This window comes from Ranitomeya imitator, chromosome 2 (assembly GCF_032444005.1).
Source record: "Ranitomeya imitator isolate aRanImi1 chromosome 2, aRanImi1.pri, whole genome shotgun sequence".
NCBI classification, from domain to species: Eukaryota; Metazoa; Chordata; class Amphibia; order Anura; family Dendrobatidae; genus Ranitomeya; species Ranitomeya imitator.
This window is the reverse complement of record NC_091283.1, coordinates 493,646,938-493,666,542: the sequence shown is the minus strand read 5'-3', so window position 1 is coordinate 493,666,542 and position 19,605 is coordinate 493,646,938. Positions and strand designations below refer to the sequence as shown.

The window sequence follows — 19,605 nt, the reverse complement described above, 5'->3', positions numbered from 1 at the left end:
AAAAATCTCACCTACGACCCTCCAAATGCAGGAAATTCCTGGGAGTTCTTCTGGACTCTGCAAGACAAATGTCCTTCCTCCCATTGGAACATCGTCTGACTCTACTATCAAAAGTCAAGATGTTCAGAGATACCAGATCCCCTACAATCAGAGAAGGCATGTCTCTGCTAGGATCGATGACAGCTTGCATCCAATCGGTACCCTGGGCCCAAGCCCATTCCAGGATTCTTCAGGCACATATCCTGCAGAATTGGAATGGTCAGCCCAGATCTTTGAACAGGAGACTGTACACACCGGGCTGTGTCAAGGCCTCTCTGGCGTGGTGGATGACTCCGAAAAATTTACAAAAGGGAGTCAGTTGGACTCAGGTTCCTCTGACTACGGTCACAACAGATGCCAGCAAAAGAGGCTGGGGGGCCATGATAAATCGCACCCCTTTTCAAGGGCTCTGGGACCAATCGACGAGCAGGAAATCATCCAACTACAGAGAGCTAAAAGCTGTAGAAGAAGCCCTTCTGATGGGGGGTCATCTTATCAAGGGACATCATGTCCGAATATATTCGGACAATGTGACCACGGTGGCTCACATCAGACATCAGGGCAGTTCAAAAAACAACAACCTGAAGAACATATCTGCCAGAATATGTTCCTGGGCAGAAAGACATCTGTTATCCCTGACGGCAGTTCACCTGAAAGGCTCATCCAACACTCAGGCGGATTATCTAAGCCGTCAAGACATACATCCTGGAGGATGGTGTTTGAGCAACCAAAGTTTCGAGATGCTGGTGAACAAATGGGGTCTTCCAGAAATCGACCTCTTTGCATCCCGGCAAAATGCGAAAGTCGAAGCCTTCTTCTCCCTAAACCCCAGAGACGGCTCCAGAGGAGTGGATGCATTGGCCCAGGAATGGAATTTTCGACTGGCCTATGCGTTTCCACCAATTCCGATATTGGCAAAGGTCTTGCAGAAAGTTCGGGAAGAACGAACACCAACTATATTGGTAGCCCCATTGTGGCCAAAGAAGAGTTGGTACAACCTGATAGTGGATTTACAGGTGGATGGGCCATTCCAGTTTCCGATGGAAGAAAACCTTCTTTCTCAAGGACCAATACATCTCCTAGACGTCCACAAATGGAATCTGGCGGCATGGCTACTGAAGCCCAGGTGTTGAGAGCCAAAGGACTATCAGAAGCAGTGGTTTCCACACTTCAAAAATCAAGGAAACCGGTGACCATTGCTATATATAATAAAATCTGGAAGAAATTCTCATCCTTTTGTCTTCCCGAAGTACCAGATCCCTTTAATCCGAATCTGTCGCAAATTCTAGATTTTTTGCAAAAAGGCTTAGAAATAGGCCTCAGGCCGAGCACCCTAAAAGTCCAAGTTTCCGCACTCAGTTCAATATTTGACCAGGATCTGGCAAATCATCGCTGGATTAAGAGGTTCATGATATCAGCCTCTAGGATGAATCCTAAAAAACAAATAACAGTACCTTTATGGGACCTGAATCTGGTATTACAAGGACTTACAGGTGCACCCTTTGAACCATTATCCTCCTGCTCGCAGAAAAATCTGATTTATAAAGCAATTTTTCTAGTGGCCATTACCTCAGCAAGGAGGGTAGGAGAAATACAGGCTCTCTCAATGAGAGAACCATACTTGTCTATCCGAGATGACTCTATAATACTGCGCCTTGACCCCTCCTTTCTTCCAAAGGTCGTATCAGATTTCCACCGCTCTCAGGAAATCATTTTACCTTCTTTTTGCCAGAATCCAACAAATCCAAAAGAAGAAAAATTTCATACTCTGGATGTCAGACGCATTGTATTATTTTACCTAGAGCAGACCAGCTCTTACAGAATTGATCAGAATCTGTTTGTCCATCCATCAGGACAAAATAAAGGAAAGAAAGTAGCAAAAAGCACTATTGCCAACTGGATAAAGAAAGCAATAGCAGAAGCATATCTCGCTCAAGATAAAACTCCTCCAGTGGGAATCAAGGCTCATTCGACTAGATCTACCTCAGTCTCTTGGGCAGGAAGAGCAGGTGCATCAACAGAGCAAATCTGCAGGGCAGCCACGTGGTCTTCATTGCATACTTTCTCCAGACATTACAGACTAGACGTAATGTCCAACAAGGATTTAGCCTTCGGCCGGAAAGTACTCCAGGCCGTTGTCCCTCCCTAGCGCCAAAATTAGTTGGTATTCCTCCGCATGCCGTCGTGGAAGGTGACTAGAGAAAATAGAATTATTCTTACCGTTAATTCGGTTTCTAGGAACCTTCCACGACGGCGCTAGTTCCCTCCCTATATACTCCTGGATTAAAATCTGGGATTCAAGGTAAATCGGTGCTATGGTTTTCAGTTATAAGTCACTGGTGAGAGGGAGGTGGGAGGGCCTTTTAACCTCTCCATTTCCTGTTCCCCATTAGGGCAAAGAGGCAACCTCCGTATGCCGTCGTGGAAGGTTCCTAGAAACCGAATTAACGGTAAGAATAATTCTATTATTCACCTCTCTTCCTCCTGGCTCCTCTACTGCTCTGAGCGACTGCACGTTTCCGGACCGCGAGTGCCGAGTAGTGACGTCATTGCAACCCCCTGTCAGTGTCGGCTAGATGTCGATGCAGTTGAACCTGTAATGACGGGCGGGGGACCTACTGCTGGCACTGGGCCCCTGCCTGCTCAGGGGCCCCATAGCGGGCGGGCAGCAGAGCAGTGAGATTCTCTTTCCTCTGCCCTCCACTGCCCCCTCTGGCATCTGTTATTTCTGCAGAAAACATTGCGTATTTAAAAAATAAAGTCGACCAAGCAAGACATGTCTTACCTGCCCATCCACCACAACTCATACTGTATGTATACAAGAACACTGCCCCTCCCCCACAACCTCGTTCCCCACCATCACTGAAGGAGATCTCACTCATCTCCTCTCAAAATCGCACCTCACCATTTGTGCACTTGACCTCATCCCACCTCCTCACCAACCTCACCACCACGCATATCCCAGCCGTAACTCATCTTTTCAACCTATCGCTAACCTCTGTTAACTTCCCTTGTGCTTCCAAACATGCCATGATCACATCTATCCTGAAGAAACCATCCCTTGACTCGACCACTACGTCAAACTACCATCCCATATTGCTGCTCCCGTTCGCCTTAAAATTTCTTGAACATTATGTCCATGCTGAATTTTCCTCCCATCTTTCATCTAACTCACTCTTTGATGACCTATAATCCATCTTCTGCCCCATCAGTTCACCGAAAATGCCCTCACCAAAATGACTAATGATCTGCAGCAAACGCTAAAAGACCATTCTTTGTACTCCTCCTTCTAGGCCTGTCCTTTACCTTCGACACTCCCTCCTATTACAAATCCTCTCTTCCCTTGGCATCAAAGACCTTGCCCTCTCCTGGATCTACTCATACCTATCCAACAAAACATTTAGTTCAGAGAAAACATCAGTTCAGAGAAAAAATATACAAGAACATGTAGCGTGCTACTGCCCTGGCTCAGATCAGGAAAGCAGATCAGTCTGATGCAAATTTTCCCCATTTCATGGCCCTATTCCCAGCACAAATCCAGCCGGTCACGCTCAGATTTCTGCCCCGAATTTTGCAGTAAAATACGCAATGTACAAATCTGACCAATGTGAGCATATCCCAACTTAGCTGAAATATACCATGTCTCAGGAAACAACATTCACATTTGCATTTTCAACTAGTGATGGGTCGTTTGCAATGAAGTCAACTTGATGAGTTAGAACCTTTGTGAGCGATGAGAGCCCCCTTCCAGCCCAATGAGAGCAACTTGCACTTTATAAATGGATCACACTGGGGGTAAGGCTTCTTTCACACTAGCGTCGGAATCTCCCCGTCGCAATGCGTCGGGGAGAGATTCCGACGCTAGCGTTTAGCGCATTGCACAATGGAGGCAGCGGATGCATTTCTCCGGCGCATCCGCTGCCCCATTGTAAGGTGCGGGGAGGTGGGGGCGGAGTTCCGGCCGCGCATGCGCGGTCGGAAAAAGCGGTCCATCAGGAGCAAAAAACGTTACATGTAGCGTTTTTTGCTCCCGACGGTCCGCAGAAGCACGACGCATCCGTCGCTCAATGGATGCGACGTGTGGCAATCCGTCGCAAATGCGTCGTCAATGCAAGTCTATGGGGAAAAAACGCATCCTGCAAGCACTTTTGCAGGATGCGTTTTTCCTGCAAAACGACGCATTGTGACGGATTGCAGAAAACGCTAGTGTGAAAGTAGCCTAAAATGACGATGTGTAGTTGCCAATATGACCGAAACCCACCCAGCCTGCACTACCAGTCAAAAACTTGAAAGGCCATCTAGAATTGGCTAGTGACAGGTGGGCGAGGTGTTGACTACTTCAGGACTGGGTGATTATAACATAAATATTGCGTTCTCCTGCCTGTGAACACCTATTTAAAAAGTGATCCAAAAGAGATCCCACCTCGATTTTAGTGAGCGGAGACTAATAATCTGATTCGCCAAAAATAGTCCAAACTGCTCATCAATAGTTTCAACACTAGATGGCAGTACAGTCAGGTTTCTGATGTGCCATTATTTGATTTGTCTTTTAGTTGACTTTTTTTGCTCTTTTTTTCAGACAACGAAATATCCATTTGTAAATCTCCACAAAGTGTTGATGAATGTTTTCCACCACCGCCAATTATTGACAATGCAGAATATCATTCACCTTGGCCAATAGGAAATGGTATGTTATCTTGGATTTGGTAAAAAAAAAAACCTTTCTTATCCCTTTGTACTTTTGGTTGGGGCTAAAGAGAGATATACTGTATCTGGTTTTATACGCAAACTGAGAATCAATGGAAGTCTAATTCTATGTGATCAATCCACAGAATTGCCATTTATTATGACAAAAACATCCAGCTCTGTTTAAAATCTTGATATACTGTAGTGTCTGCCATTACTACCTCTTGTGGTCGGCATTCCACAGTCTGACTGCTCTAACTGTAAAGAACCCTTTCCTATTTAGCTGCTGGAATCGCCTTTTCTCTACACATAATGGGTGCCCCATGTCCTTTGTAAGGTCTCCAGAAGGAATATAAGTCTTATACTAGTCCTTTGACCTGACCACACATGTATTTAGAGATATAAATGCGATCTGATGACTGGGGAAGCTTTGGCACTTGTGTCAGTGTGACTGTGTCTTCTACGGAAGCTCAACCCATTCAATTAATGTGGCTAAACTGTAGTACCAGTCACCGAAACATAGATGTGAGCGGCACCGATCAAGGGAATGCCGTTGTCCTCTTATTTACCAACAGGACCACCAACAATTATTTCTGGTCCCTCCAGTGGATGGGTGTAAGGGCATAGCGATAGTGAATGAATGGGCCGCAGTTGAGGTTCTGTTGGGGGTCCTGAGACTCCCCTGCCTCATACACACAAGTGTTGGTACATGGAAGGCGGGTGGAGAAAGCTGTTACACACCTTGCCCTGGTTCCTATGTGCGTCATGTTACATTTCTGGCCATGCCATTGATGCTATATGCAGGAAAAGTCCTTTGTGGTTTAGTAATATTCTCTTGTTTCTTATTTTTACCCGTTCGGTGTAACTTTCATGTATTGATTCGACTACTTTAAGAATTAGAATATCTCAATGGAAACTGACAACTCCAGAGATGGACAGAGAATGGAGCTGACTATGCAGTCATGACTATCGGCATCTGTTTTTGTAGGCCTCACATCCCCCGCGTGCACAGGACCTTCAGCAGATGACCTTCCACCACCTCCAGACTCTGAAATGACAAGTGTGCTATGGCCGGGGGAGGATGGTACGTCAGGTACAGATGCTAACGTTATATATGTAGAATTCTACTCCTTTAGGCTACGTTCCCACATGAGCTTATGGTGAGTTTTTAATGCCACAGACCTTCCACATTTCTGCACATGGTAACACAAGCCCCACTTATTGCTAATAAATAAAAACAAAGAGACAAAATATAGGTTTGGAATAAATAATTTTTTGGCCATGGCGTTTATTTTGAGTAACCAGAATAATAATTTAAATAAATTATAACTAACTAAATCTTTAAAAGCTTTCCATGAATTTAAAAACCAAATACCATGAAATTGTCCAAATCCACCCAAAAGGGCGATTTTCCCACAAACAAACAACACGGCAAAGGGGAATTAACAGTCCAAAAGGGGAGGGCGGGTGGGGTCTTCAGATCTTCCTGAGGTCGATTGATGAAACGGTCCCAAAACAGCTGATTATATATCAACGAATTCTTCCCGCACAAAATCAGATAACCAATCAAAATGCTTAAAAATTGCGGGAAACTCACAGAAGATGAACCTGCATAAACCGGTTTAAACCTGCTCGTGCCTTGCACAGCTTACTTAGAAGAAAAACCACCATATTAACCCTTTAATGTTTACCATAAACAACCAATAAATAAACCTGTTGTAAGGGGGCTGTGTTCTCATGCGACCCCCCTAAGATAAACTCAGGGGAGGGCGTTCATGGTAACACAAGCCCCACTTATTGCTAATAAATAAAAACAAAGAGACAAAATATAGGTTTGGAATAAATAATTTTTTGGCCGTTGCGTTTATTTTGAGTAACCAGAATAATAATTTAAATAAATTATAACTAACTAAATCTTTAAAAGCTTTCCATGAATTTAAAAACCAAATACCATGAAATTGTCCAAATCCACCCAAAAGGGCGATTTTCCCAAAAGCCAGACCTCATTGAGGGATGGCCCCCCCAAAACGCCGCAGCCAAAGTTCAATAATGGCCTGGAGATCTAAATTGAAGATATCCAGGCCAACATCCGACAAATGCACCCAATCCCTCCTATATAGCCCAGGAACCGGATCCTCAAGATTAGAGTGCCTAAAAGAAAACCCATGAATCAAAGGCATAAATTTCTGGACCGCTCTATTAACCCTCTTCCTTATACGCTCCAAAAAACGAGTATTATTTTGAAGCCATAAAAGTCTTGGTACGATCTCCGAAAAAACAAAAGTTGAATCAAAAAATTCTGTTTTTAGCAAGCAAAGATCCTTTTTAATAAATGCTAAAAGGTCAAGAGTAGCTATTTTCCCCAAATCGTTACCCCCCAAATGAAAAATGACTAAATTTGGATGAGGGCTTCTTTCTGCTAGTCTATGCATTTCCAAAATTAAGTCCCGCCAAACCATACCCCTCCTGCTATGCCAAAAAATCTGTAACGAGGAACTATCAAATGATAAGTTCTGTGTATAACCTCTTACGGTAGCCCTCTTCTCCGCCCAATAAACAAAGCAATGTCCGATGATCCATATTGTGATGATACCTAAGAAATGAATAACACGTTAATGATAGTATAAATTTGGACGGACATACAGCTTAAAGCGGTTAGATTCCCATCTACCAATTCTCTTTATAGTGGTTTCATTTAGGCCCAAACTGGCTGCTTCTGTAGCCGCACCAATACGAAATGAATGGGAAGAAAAATTTTGACCACCAAGATTTAAATGCTCTAATGCCTTTTTAAGGATAAAGTTAAATTGAAACACCGTCGCAGGTTGCCCATTCCTGTGTACGAAAAATGGGCCGAGAAAATTCGGCCGATGAGCCAACCATCTCGTAGCATTAAAAACTGGGCAAATAATCGAATCTGACACAGAATTTAGCTTTACCGATGACCCTCTGCCCAATTGATCTGTCTTGGATTTTTTAATAAATAAGTGCAAGCAGCGATCTACTATTTGTACATGCTCAAAAAACAAACCCGATGGGGAGGATTTACTTAAAGAAACAACTTCAGACACCCGTAAAGCTGCAAAAAATGAAAGAGAAAAAGCCGCAGAAAAAAGGAAGGCCTCGAATTGATCATCACATACTGTGAAAAGGGCTAGACAAATGTCTCTTAAAATGTTAACTGATATCGGGCGGCGACGATCTGCAGAAAACGTAGCTTTCTTAAAACCCTTTAAAAACTGCTTAACTAAAAAATACTCAGTTAAAGGTTTCTTACCTAAGGCCTTAAGAAAAAACGATATTCCCGCTAAATTCTTATATATGGCAGAATAAGATGAACCATTTATTACTAATTGCTCAATAAAAAATAATGCGACAGCCGGGTCTGACTCGTTGAAGAGATAATTGTGTAATTGACAGAAATTAACCCATAACTTCCAAGCAGCCGAATATTCGGCCCAAGTTTTTTCTGCCAAAGAATTTTTCACAAAATGTTGAATTAAACCTGAATCAAGTCCCATAACTGCCGAGGACAAATTGATCTTCCCATGACCTCTTCTGGAACTTGATCCAAAGAACGAGACGCCTGGCGGTGACAAATAAACTGCGCATTATAAATATTAATATTGCTAGAAAAAACAGCCTTCAACCAGATATTGAATTTCAAACAAATAAGAGTAAGATGCCTCAGGATGATGGAACACTGCCTATTCTTTGATGAAAGGGTATTCAACATGAAAACCAAGTTTTGTTTGTCAGAGTGAAATAAGATTCGCCTGTTGGAAAGATGAGCGCCCCAAAACTGAATAGCTAAAAAAATGGAAAACAGGTCCAAAAATGATGGGTTTTTAGTGACCTTAGCATTCACCCATGACTGGGGCCAAGACTCAAAGGCCCAGTAAGAAAAAAATGAAAGGCTCATACCTAAGTGCTCATGAGTAAAAATGGACAAACCCAGATCCTCATCAGAGGCAAAAGGTGTTTGCCATAAATTTTTTCCATTAAAGTTACGCAGGAATTGCAGCCAAATCCGTAAGTCATCCTTAACCTCTTTACTCAAAAATATGAGAGAGTGAGGAGAAGACTGACCGGATGTAAGTTCATAAAGACGCTTGGAAAAAGCACGACCCATAGGTATGATTATAAGCGCAAAATTTAGCATACCCAAAAGAGATTGAAGCTCCCTAAGGGTAACACTTTCCCTTGTTAAAAATAAATTAATTAAGGAGCACATTTTATCTATCTTGTCAGAAGGGAGAGAACATGTCATGCTGGAGGAATCAATATGAATGCCTAAAAATTCCAACGAAGTGCAGGGAGAGACTGTTTTTTCTACGGCAATAGGAACGCCAAAATGGAGACAAATTTTAAGGAACCTATCAAGAAGGAAACTACATATATTTGAACTACTAGGGCCTATAAACAAGAAGTCATCTAGGTAGTGAAGAACCCCGCCATCAGAAAGGGAAAATTGGACCACCCAATGCAAAAACGAGGAAAATGACTCAAAATAATAACATGATAACGAAAAACCCATAGGGAGGCATTTGTCAAAAAAGAATTTATTATTAAAACAAAAACCAAGTGAATTGAACCCATCTGGATTAACTGGTAAGAGTCTAAATGCCGATTTTATGTCTGATTTAGCCATCAAAGCATTAGAACCAAATTTTTGTAATAATTCCAAAGCCTCATCAAAAGAAGAATACCTAACAGAGCATAAAGATGAGTCAACTTCGTCATTAAGTGACGCTACTTTCGGATACGACAAATGGTGTATCAATCGAAAGGAGCCTTGCTCTTTTTTAGGAACTACCCCAAGAGGGGAGATCCTAAAATTAACAAAGGGAGGAGAATCGAAGGGGCCAGCTGCCCTACCCGACTCAACTTCCTTAAAGATTTTTTCTTTCACAATTAAAGGGAATTCGGAAGCAGATGGTAAGTTCCGAACAAAAGAACAACCAACCCCTTTAAACTGCGGAACAAAAAATCCATAGTAAAAACCTTGAAAAATCATTGAGCTAATCTCCCGATCTGGAAATACCTCTAGCCACGGCACCATATTTTGTAGCTTCACCGGAGTCGGGGCCCTTTGGAATGGATTCCTTAAGGGCTTGTTGACCAGATTGGAATTGCTTTTTATAACATTTGGACATGGAATGGCTGTTTCCGCAAAAGGAGCATTCATGCCGAAAACGGCAATTAAGGGCCCATTTACAATTGCCTTCATTAAATGCAAAGCAGACTCCTTTTTTAGCGGGAGCAGCCACTCCCTGTCTAGATGACGAGAATTTTTGGGGCAGCATCAAGTTAATCCAAAGTCCTATGTCCTTCTTGCCCCAGGATAAATCGGGGTGCATGGCTAGCTTTTGCCTAAAAGATTCATCATAGATGAGCCAAGCCATGCCCCCAAAATTCCTATAGGCTTCTAAAATAGTATCCAAATGCTGAAAGAGACCTGAACATATGTTAGGGAATTTTTCTCCAAGAACTGCAGCATAGATAGAAAAGGCTTGAAGCCAATTGTTAAATGATTTAACTTGAGAACATTTCCTTTTGTCCTCCGTCTCATCCTTCCTCTCATATCTATGCTGCAGTTCTTTTACAGATGGCAGTAATGAGAATAAATCAACATACTCCCTATTCCATATCTGCTCTTTTAACGCAGAGCTCAGATGGAATCCAAGTGGTGACAATTCACATGTAAGGGACTCCTTTAAAAATACCTCAGGTAGACCAGGTTTTTGTATAAGATTAACCCTACCTGCAACACATTGTGCAGCAGGTGCTGAAGAGATCTGAGGAGACCCTTTAGATAAATATTCGTTAATAATATCTTTTACCATCGATTTTAGATCAATAGGGGGGACAGACAGGGGCACATTTAAAATCTCACCCCTATCCGGTCTGATGTCGTCCTTGTCTGTGGGAGCAGAAGCACTCAAGCCCGTATCAGAGGGCGAATGCTGCTGCAAAGGGAGCTCCTGCTCTTCATCCGAGCCAGGCGATATGGATCTCCAGGCGGCCGCTGCAGCGCAGGCAGCACTCGGTTTTCTTGTAGCGGCTTTTTTCATCCTTTGTGGTTCAGGCGCCGGCACTCCCTGGGCTATCGCACCTCTTTTATGGGTGCGATAGCTAGATGGATCCCCGCCGATGTGTCCTCTGCTTGCCGGCCGGCTTCCACCGTGAGTTAATAATAATAATAATAATCTTTATTTTTATATAGCGCTAACATATTCCGCAGCGCTTTACAGGTTGCACATTATCATCACTGTCCCCGATGGGGCTCACAATCTAGAATCCCTATCTGTATGTCTTTGGAATGTGGGAGGAAACCGGAGTGCCCGGAGGAAACCCACGCAAACACGGAGAGAACATACAAACTCTTTGCAGATGTTGTCCTGGGTGGGATTAGAACCCAGGACCCCAGTGCTGCAAGGCTGCAGTGCTAACCACTGCGCCACCGTGCCGCCAAGGCGGAAGTGGCCGTGGAAGATGATGACGGGGGCGTCGCTTGATGAATTCCGGCAGAGTCGCGCAGTGGGCTGCGAGAGTTCAGACGCGATGGCTTCCTGTTCCTGTTCCGACTGTCACGGGTCCGGTCAGCTGACGAAGATGGCGGCGGCGAAAAAGATCTCCTCGGCTGTCGGTTCCTTGCGGAGCTGCGTGAAGAACGTTGAGGTGCCGGAGACGCTGGAGGGACACTTGGAGAGAGCGGAGACCGAGGACCACAAGCTGCGATAGCCTCCGGAGCGGAGATAGGTAATATAGCAGGTTTTATAGCCAGGCAGCTTTGTAGCCACTCGGCGCCGCCCTCCTCTTCGGCCCTCCTCAGCAGCTGTTCCATCAGTGCTTCCATCTGACGTCTTCCGGTCTTCAGATCTTCCTGAGGTCGATTGATGAAACGGTCCCAAAACAGCTGATTATATATCAACGAATTCTTCCCGCACAAAATCAGATAACCAATCAAAATGCTTAAAAATTGCGGGAAACTCACAGAAGATGAACCTGCATAAACCGGTTTAAACCTGCTCGTGCCTTGCACAGCTTACTTAGAAGAAAAACCACCATATTAACCCTTTAATGTTTACCATAAACAACCAATAAATAAACCTGTTGTAAGGGGGCTGTGTTCTCATGCGACCCCCCTAAGATAAACTCAGGGGAGGGCGTTCATTATGATGGAAATTCTGTTTAATTTTTCATTTTGTTTTTGACGCTGTGGCTTTTTTCTCTTTTTGGTGTGTCATGCTTTAAATAAAGCTGCTTTGTTCTTTATACTTCCTGCTATTTGGCTTTAACAAACCTTTTTTCGAAACAGTCATGTGCGGATTACATGTGGGTTTTTTTTGCACTTCTGCCGCGGACACACACTAAAAACACAAGTGTGTTTATTTCCCTGTCGATTTTCCTCATCCAGTGCAAGTGTCTGGGGAAATCCGCACATAAAACTTAAGAAAAATTGACATTTGTGGATTTGAAATTCGCACCGCAGGTCAGTTTACGCCGAGTAAGAAAAAAGCACGGTGGGTGTGAGATTTCTATACATGCCATCCACTTTGCTGGAGCTGTAAGATCGTTGCGTTTTTGACGTAGCGAAAATACACAGCAACTCACTAAAAACTCATTGTGGGAACACAGCCTAAAGGCCATGAACAAATGTTATTAAAAACCCTCGCTTCACATTTTTCTTGCCATATAAACAGGCTGCCAACTTGTGCAGGATAAAAGATCGTTGTTCTCAGTGGTACATGGTCCTGTGTAAACAGGACTTGCACTATCAGAAACTATGGCAGCCTACGCGGTCTCTGTAAATGCACCATTAGCCATGATACTGCCACAGATAGCACTATGTAAAATTATACAGTAAATTACATTATGTATATGTAAAAAAAAAACACTATATAAATAAACCTGTAAACTGTGAGCCCTCGCAGGCAGGGTCCTCTCTCCCTCTGTACTTGTGTGTGCCTTGTTTTTCTCATGTTTATTGTGCTTGTCTATAATTGCCCCTTCCACGTGTAAAGTGCCATGGAATAAATGGCACTATATAAATGAATAATAATAATATAAAATATACAAACATACACCTTGCTAAATGCATTGTAACCACTAGGTGTCAGTATAAGAGAAGCAGTAAGAGAACTGCTAAAATGTACAGATTCTGCTAAGACCCCCACTGATGGAAAGTACAGGGAACTTGTATCCTACTTTTTTTGGCAGTTCCATATAAAATGAATGGCTGAACCCTGCACATGCGTAATGGTTGCTTCATTCTAACAGGGACACAAGTCACCCATTTTTGCCATTGTTGAAGGTCTCAGTAGTGTCATCAATGATCTAGTAGCGACCACATATCATAAGCATAGATGACAACTTACTGCCTTACTGGAAGATCCCTTTATCTAATAAAATATGGATCCGAGAGATGCAAGCTGCTTCAGATTTGCATTCCTTTAAGATTACATTCACTATTATTCATCACAAAGGTAGATGGACATTAAAGATGCCAGAATTGGGTGCAACAGGGTTCACAATGCAAATCAGCTTTTACTATACCTACTATGTAAATGGAGGAGAATGACACACAGGGGATATCTAGTGAAGCGATCGGTGGGGGAACGAGCACTGGGATTCACGAGGTTCACTACAAATGGGCACTTTTATGCCCACTGCTGCTAATGAGGATGTGGCCGGCGTCATACCTAACGTATTTTACTTTACGGCCGAGATACGCAGAAAAGTTCCTGAACAGTGATCTGTATTCAATGCGAGGATGCAATTTTTTTCTCCAAATATTATCCGTGTGTCTTCCGTATGGCATCCGTACGGCGAGAAGGCTTGCAAAACGGACATAGAATGGATCCATGGGCTCAAATATTCATGAAAACATACGGTATATCTACTATATAATTGTCTAAGGGTCACTTCCGTCTGTTTAAATAAATAGGGCAGCACACTGCAGCGCCAAAACATGCAAACTTGAAAAAACGAAATTTGAACTGCATTACTGCACTAGAAATATGAAAAATGAGAGCTTTTAGCGCACAAAAATGGCCAATTTTATGTGTACCTCGTAGCCACGTAAGGCATCTCTCTTATACGAGGTCCTACGTTTGACCTACCTCACTGAGAATAAACGTCTCCATCTGAACGGGTACATGTGAAACCTCTTCTTGGACTCAAATTCTCTCTCTATGTGGAGGGGTATTGGACCTACTATAATTAAAACACCTGAAGCTAGGAGGCGGGGAGTGCACGATCAGAAGGCTAGAGAATACATTTCAAAAACCTGACCTGCACATCCAAACATAGACTGAGTGTGAACAGGTGCTGAACCCAGAGTCGCCAACTCGTATATAGTTAAATAAATAGGGCAGCACACTGCAGCGCCAAAACATGCAAACTTGAAAAAACGAAATTTGAACTGCATTACTGCACTAGAAATATGAAAAATGAGAGCTTTTAGCGCACAAAAATGGCCAATTTTATGTGTACCTCGTAGCCACGTGAGGCATCTCTCTTCTACGAGGTCCTACGTTTGACCTACCTCACTGAGAATAAACGTCTCCATCTGAACGGGTACATGTGAAACCTCTTCTTGGACTCAAATTCTCTCTCTATGTGGAGGGGTATTGGACCTACTATAATTAAAACACCTGAAGCTAGGAGGCGGGGAGTGCACGATCAGAAGGCTAGAGAATACATTTCAAAAACCTGACCTGCACATCCAAACATAGACTGAGTGTGAACAGGTGCTGAACCCAGAGTCGCCAACTCGTATATAGTTAAATAAATAGGGCAGCACACTGCAGCGCCAAAACATGCAAACTTGAAAAAACGAAATTTGAACTGCATTACTGCACTAGAAATATGAAAAATGAGAGCTTTTAGCGCACAAAAATGGCCAATTTTATGTGTACCTCGTAGCCACGTGGCTACGAGGTACACATAAAATTGGCCATTTTTGTGCGCTAAAAGCTCTCATTTTTCATATTTCTAGTGCAGTAATGCAGTTCAAATTTCGTTTTTTCAAGTTTGCATGTTTTGGCGCTGCAGTGTGCTGCCCTATTTATTTAACTATATACGAGTTGGCGACTCTGGGTTCAGCACCTGTTCACACTCAGTCTATGTTTGGATGTGCAGGTCAGGTTTTTGAAATGTACTTCCGTCTGTTTGTCTGTCTGTTTGTCTGTCTGTCACGGAAATCCCAAGTCGCTGATTGGTCGTGGCCGTTTTGCCGCACCAATCAGGGACGGGCACAGTCCGGCGGCAAAATAGCCGCTCCCTACTCCCCTGCCGTCAGCGCCCGCTCCATACTCCCCTCCAGTCAGCGCTCACACAGGGTTAATGGCTGCGTTAAACCGCATTATGCCGCGGTGTAACACACTCCGTTAACGCTGCTATTAACCCTGTGTGACCAACTATTTACTATTGATGCTGCCTATGCAGCATCAATACTAAAAAGATCTAATGTTAAAAATAATTAAAGAAATAAAAAATCATTATATACTCGCCCTCCGTCAGCCCCCGGATCCAACCGAGGCCTTTCTCGCTCCTCGCGACGCTCCGGTGACCGGTCCATGCATTGCAGTCTCGCGAGATGATGACGTAGCAGTCTCGCGAGACCGCTACGTCATCATCTTGTGAGAACGCAATGCACTCTTGGGACCGGAGCGTCGCTAGGAGCATCGGTAAACGCCTGGCTGGATCCGGGGGGCCAACGGAGGGTGAGTATATAACTATTTTTTATTTTAATTCTTTTTTTAACAGGGATATGGTGCCCACATTGCTATATACTGCATGGGCTCTGTTAGATACTGCGTGGGCTGTGTTATATACTACATCTCTGTGCTATATACTACGTGGACTGTGTTAGATACTGCGTGGGCTGTGGTATATATTACGTGGCTGTGGTATATATTACATGGCTGGGCAATATGCTACATCGCTGTGCTCTATACTACGTGGCCTGTGTTATATACTGCATGGACAGTGTTATATACTACGTCTCTGTGCTATATACTATGTGGCTGTGCAATATACTACATGTCTGTGCTATATACTACGTCTCTGTGCTATATACTACGTGGCAGTGCAATATATTACGTGGCTGGGCAATATATTACGTGGCTGGGCAATATACTACGTGGCTGGGCAATATACTACGTGTCTGTGCTATATACTACGTGTCTGTGCTATATACTACGTGTCTGTGCTACATAATACGTGTCTGTGCTACATAATACGTGTCTGTGCTACATAATACGTGTCTGTGCAATATACTACGTGGCTGGGCAATATACTACGTGTCTGTGCTATATACTACGTGTCTGTGCTACATTATATGTGTCTGTGCTACATAATACGTGTCTGTGCAATATACTACGTGGCTGGGCAACATACTACGTGGGCTGTGATATATACTACATGGGCTGTGCTATATACTACGTGACTGGGCAATATACTACGTGGCTGTGCTATATACTACGTGGGCTGTGTTATATACTATGTGGGCTGTGTTATACGCTACTTGGCTGTGCTATATTTCTCTGCTGTATCTGTGCATCATGAATCGTGGTATGTATTAAAGAGGGGGGCCCACTGAGACTCTTTCGCCCGGGGCCCTCAAAAACCTGGAGCCGGCACTGGCTTCACTGATGTTCACGGCCGGGCGTGACCAATCAGCGACAGGCGCAGTCCACCCGGCCGGCCGAATCCTGTGTATAAATTGCATTATTCTGAAAACTTCATAAATAAACTACATGCATATTCTAGAATACTCGGTGCGTTAGAACCGGGCCACCATCTAGTATATATATATATGTATGTATATATATACCATACATACCCGAGTATAAGCCGACCCCCCTAATTTTGCCATAAAAACAGTTAAAACTTAATGACTCGAGTATAAGCCTAGGGTGGGAAATGCAGCAGCTACTAGTAAATTTCAAAAATTTAAATAAATACCAATAAAAGTAAAATTAATTGAGACCTCAGTAGGTTAAGTGTTTTTGAATATCCATATTGAATCAGGAGCCCCATATAATGCTCCATAAAGTTCATTATGGGCCCCATAAGATGCTCCACACAAAATACGCCCCATAAGATTCTCCATATTAAAATATGCCCCATATAATGCTGCACAAAGGTTAATAATGACCCCATAAGATGCTCCATAGAAACATTTGCCCCATACAATGCTGCATAAAGGTTGATGGCCCCATAAGATGCTCCATAGATTATGCCCCATAGATTATGCCCCATAAGATGCTCCATAGATTATGTCCCATAAAATGCTCCTTAGATTATGCCCCATAAGATGCTCCATAGATTATGCCCCATAAGATGCTCCATAGATTATGCCCCATAAGATGCTCCATAGATTATGCCCCATAAGATGCTCCATAGATTTAGCCCCATAAGATCCTCCATACATTATGCCCCATAATATGCTCCACACGTTATGCCCCGTAAGATTCTTCACACGTTATGCCCCATAGGATGCTCCACACATTATGCCCCATAAGATGCTCCATACATTATGCCCCATAAGATGCTCCACACATTATGCCCCATAAGATGCTCCACACATTATGCCCCATAAAATGATCCACACTTTATGCCCCATAAGATGCTCCACACATTATGCCCCATAAGATGCTCCACACATTATGCCCCATAAGATGCTCCACACATTATGCCCCATAAGATGCTCCACACATTATGCCCCATAAGATGCTCCACACATTATGCCCCATAAGATGCTCCACACATTATGCCCCATAAGATGCTCCACACATTATGCCCCATATGATGTTGCTGCAATTAAAATAAAAAAATCACATACAGTGAGGCAAAAAAGTATTTAGTCAGTCAGCAATAGTGCAAGTTCCACCACTTAAAAAGATGAGAGGCGTCTGTAATTTACATCATAGGTAGACCTCAACTATGGGAGACAAACTGAGAAAAAAAAATCCAGAAAATCACATTGTCTGGTTTTTTTAATAATTTATTTGCACATTATGGTGGAAAATAAGTATTTGGTCAGAAACAAACAATCAAGATTTCTGGCTCTCACAGACCTGTAACTTCTTCTTTAAGAGTCTCCTCTTTCCTCCACTCATTACCTGTAGTAATGGCACCTGATTAAACTTGTTATCAGTATAAAAAGACACCTGTGCACACCCTCAAACAGTCTGACTCCAAACTCCACTATGGTGAAGACCAAAGAGCTGTCAAAGGGCACCAGAAACAAAATTGTAGCCCTGCACCAGGCTGGGAAGACTGAATCTGCAATAGCCAACCAGCTTGGAGTGAAGAAATCAACAGTGGGAGCAATAATTAGAAAATTGAAGACATACAAGACCACTGATAATCTCCCTCGATCTGGGGCTCCACGCAAAATCCCACCCCGTGGGGTCAGAATGTTCACAAGAACGGTGAGCAAAAATCCCAGAACCACGCGGGGGGACCTAGTGAATGAACTGCAGAGAGCTGGGACCAATGTAACAAGGCCTACCATAAGTAACACACTACGCCACCATGGACTCAGATCCTGCAGTGCCAGACGTGTCCCACTGCTTAAGTCAGTACATGTCCGGGCCCGTCTGAAGTTTGCTAGAGAGCATTTGGATGATCCAGAGGAGTTTTGGGAGAATGTCCTATGGTCTGAAGAAACCAAACTGGAACTGTTTGGTAGAAACACAACTTGTCGTGTTTGGAGGAAAAAGAATACTGAGTTGCATCCATCAAACACCATACCTACTGTAAAGCATGGTGGTGGAAACATCATGCTTTGGGGCTGTTTCTCTGCAAAGGGGCCAGGACGACTGATCCGGGTACATGAAAGAATGAATGGGGCCATGTATCGTGAGATTTTGAGTGCAAACCTCCTTCCATCAGCAAGGGCATTGAAGATGAAACGTGGCTGGGTCTTTCAACATGACAATGATCCAAAGCACACCGCCAGGGCAACGAAGGAGTGGCTTCGTAAGAAGCATTTCAAGGTCCTGGAGTGGCCTAGCCATTCTCCAGATCTCAACCCTATAGAAAACCTTTGGAGGGAGTTGAAAGTCCGTGTTGCCAAGCGAAAAGCCAAAAACATCACTGCTCTAGAGGAGATCTGCATGGAGGAATGGGCCAACATACCAACAACAGTGTGTGGCAACCTTGTGAAGACTTACAGAAAACGTTTGACCTCTGTCATTGCCAACAAAGGATATATTACAAAGTATTGAGATGAAATTTTGTTTCTGACCAAATACTTATTTTCCACCATAATATGCAAATAAATTGTTAAAAAAAACAGACAATGTGATTTTCTGGATTTTTTTTTCTCAGTTTGTCTCCCATAGTTGAGGTCTACCTATGATGTAAATTACAGACGCCTCTCATCTTTTTAAGTGGTGGAACTTGCACTATTGCTGACTGACTAAATACTTTTTTGCCCCTCTGTACTCACCTCTCGTCGCTCAGGCCCCCAGTACTTGCGATATTCACCTCTCCCCGTTCCACCCCTGTCATCGCGCCCTCTGACCTGAACAGTCACAGCCAGAGGACAGAAGACGGACCGGCACACAACGGTGCAATGGAGAGAGGTGAATATCGCGCAATGCTCAACCTCCCCCGTTATACTCACCTGCTCCCGGCGCAGTCCCTGGCAGCGTCTCACTGTTAGATGGTCTCCTGGAGCTGGCGGCATCTTCCTATGTTCATCGGTCACGTACCACTCATTAAAGTAATGAATATGCGTTCATATTCATTACTTTAATGAGCGGTACCACGTGACCCCTGAACACAGGAAGAGCTGCCCAGAGACCATCGGACATGCAGGGACCATGCCAGGAGCAGGTGAGTATGTGACAGCCGCCGCTC

General features: G+C 43.6%; 1 protein-coding gene across 6 annotated transcripts in view; it reads left to right on the top strand.

Annotated features, from left to right (window-relative positions):
- The window catches only part of ABI3 (ABI family member 3), an 88,607-nt gene that overhangs the window by 60,361 nt on the left and 8,641 nt on the right, over positions 1-19,605 (top strand). For 5 of the 6 annotated variants that reach the window (XM_069751508.1, XM_069751505.1, XM_069751506.1 and 2 more), the window contains 2 exons: positions 4,619-4,726; positions 5,714-5,818. In XM_069751508.1, coding sequence (XP_069607609.1) covers positions 4,619-4,726; positions 5,714-5,818 — 213 coding nt within the window. The remainder of the gene's footprint in view (positions 1-4,618; positions 4,727-5,713; positions 5,819-19,605) is intronic. The other variant, XM_069751504.1, reaches the window with a different exon arrangement.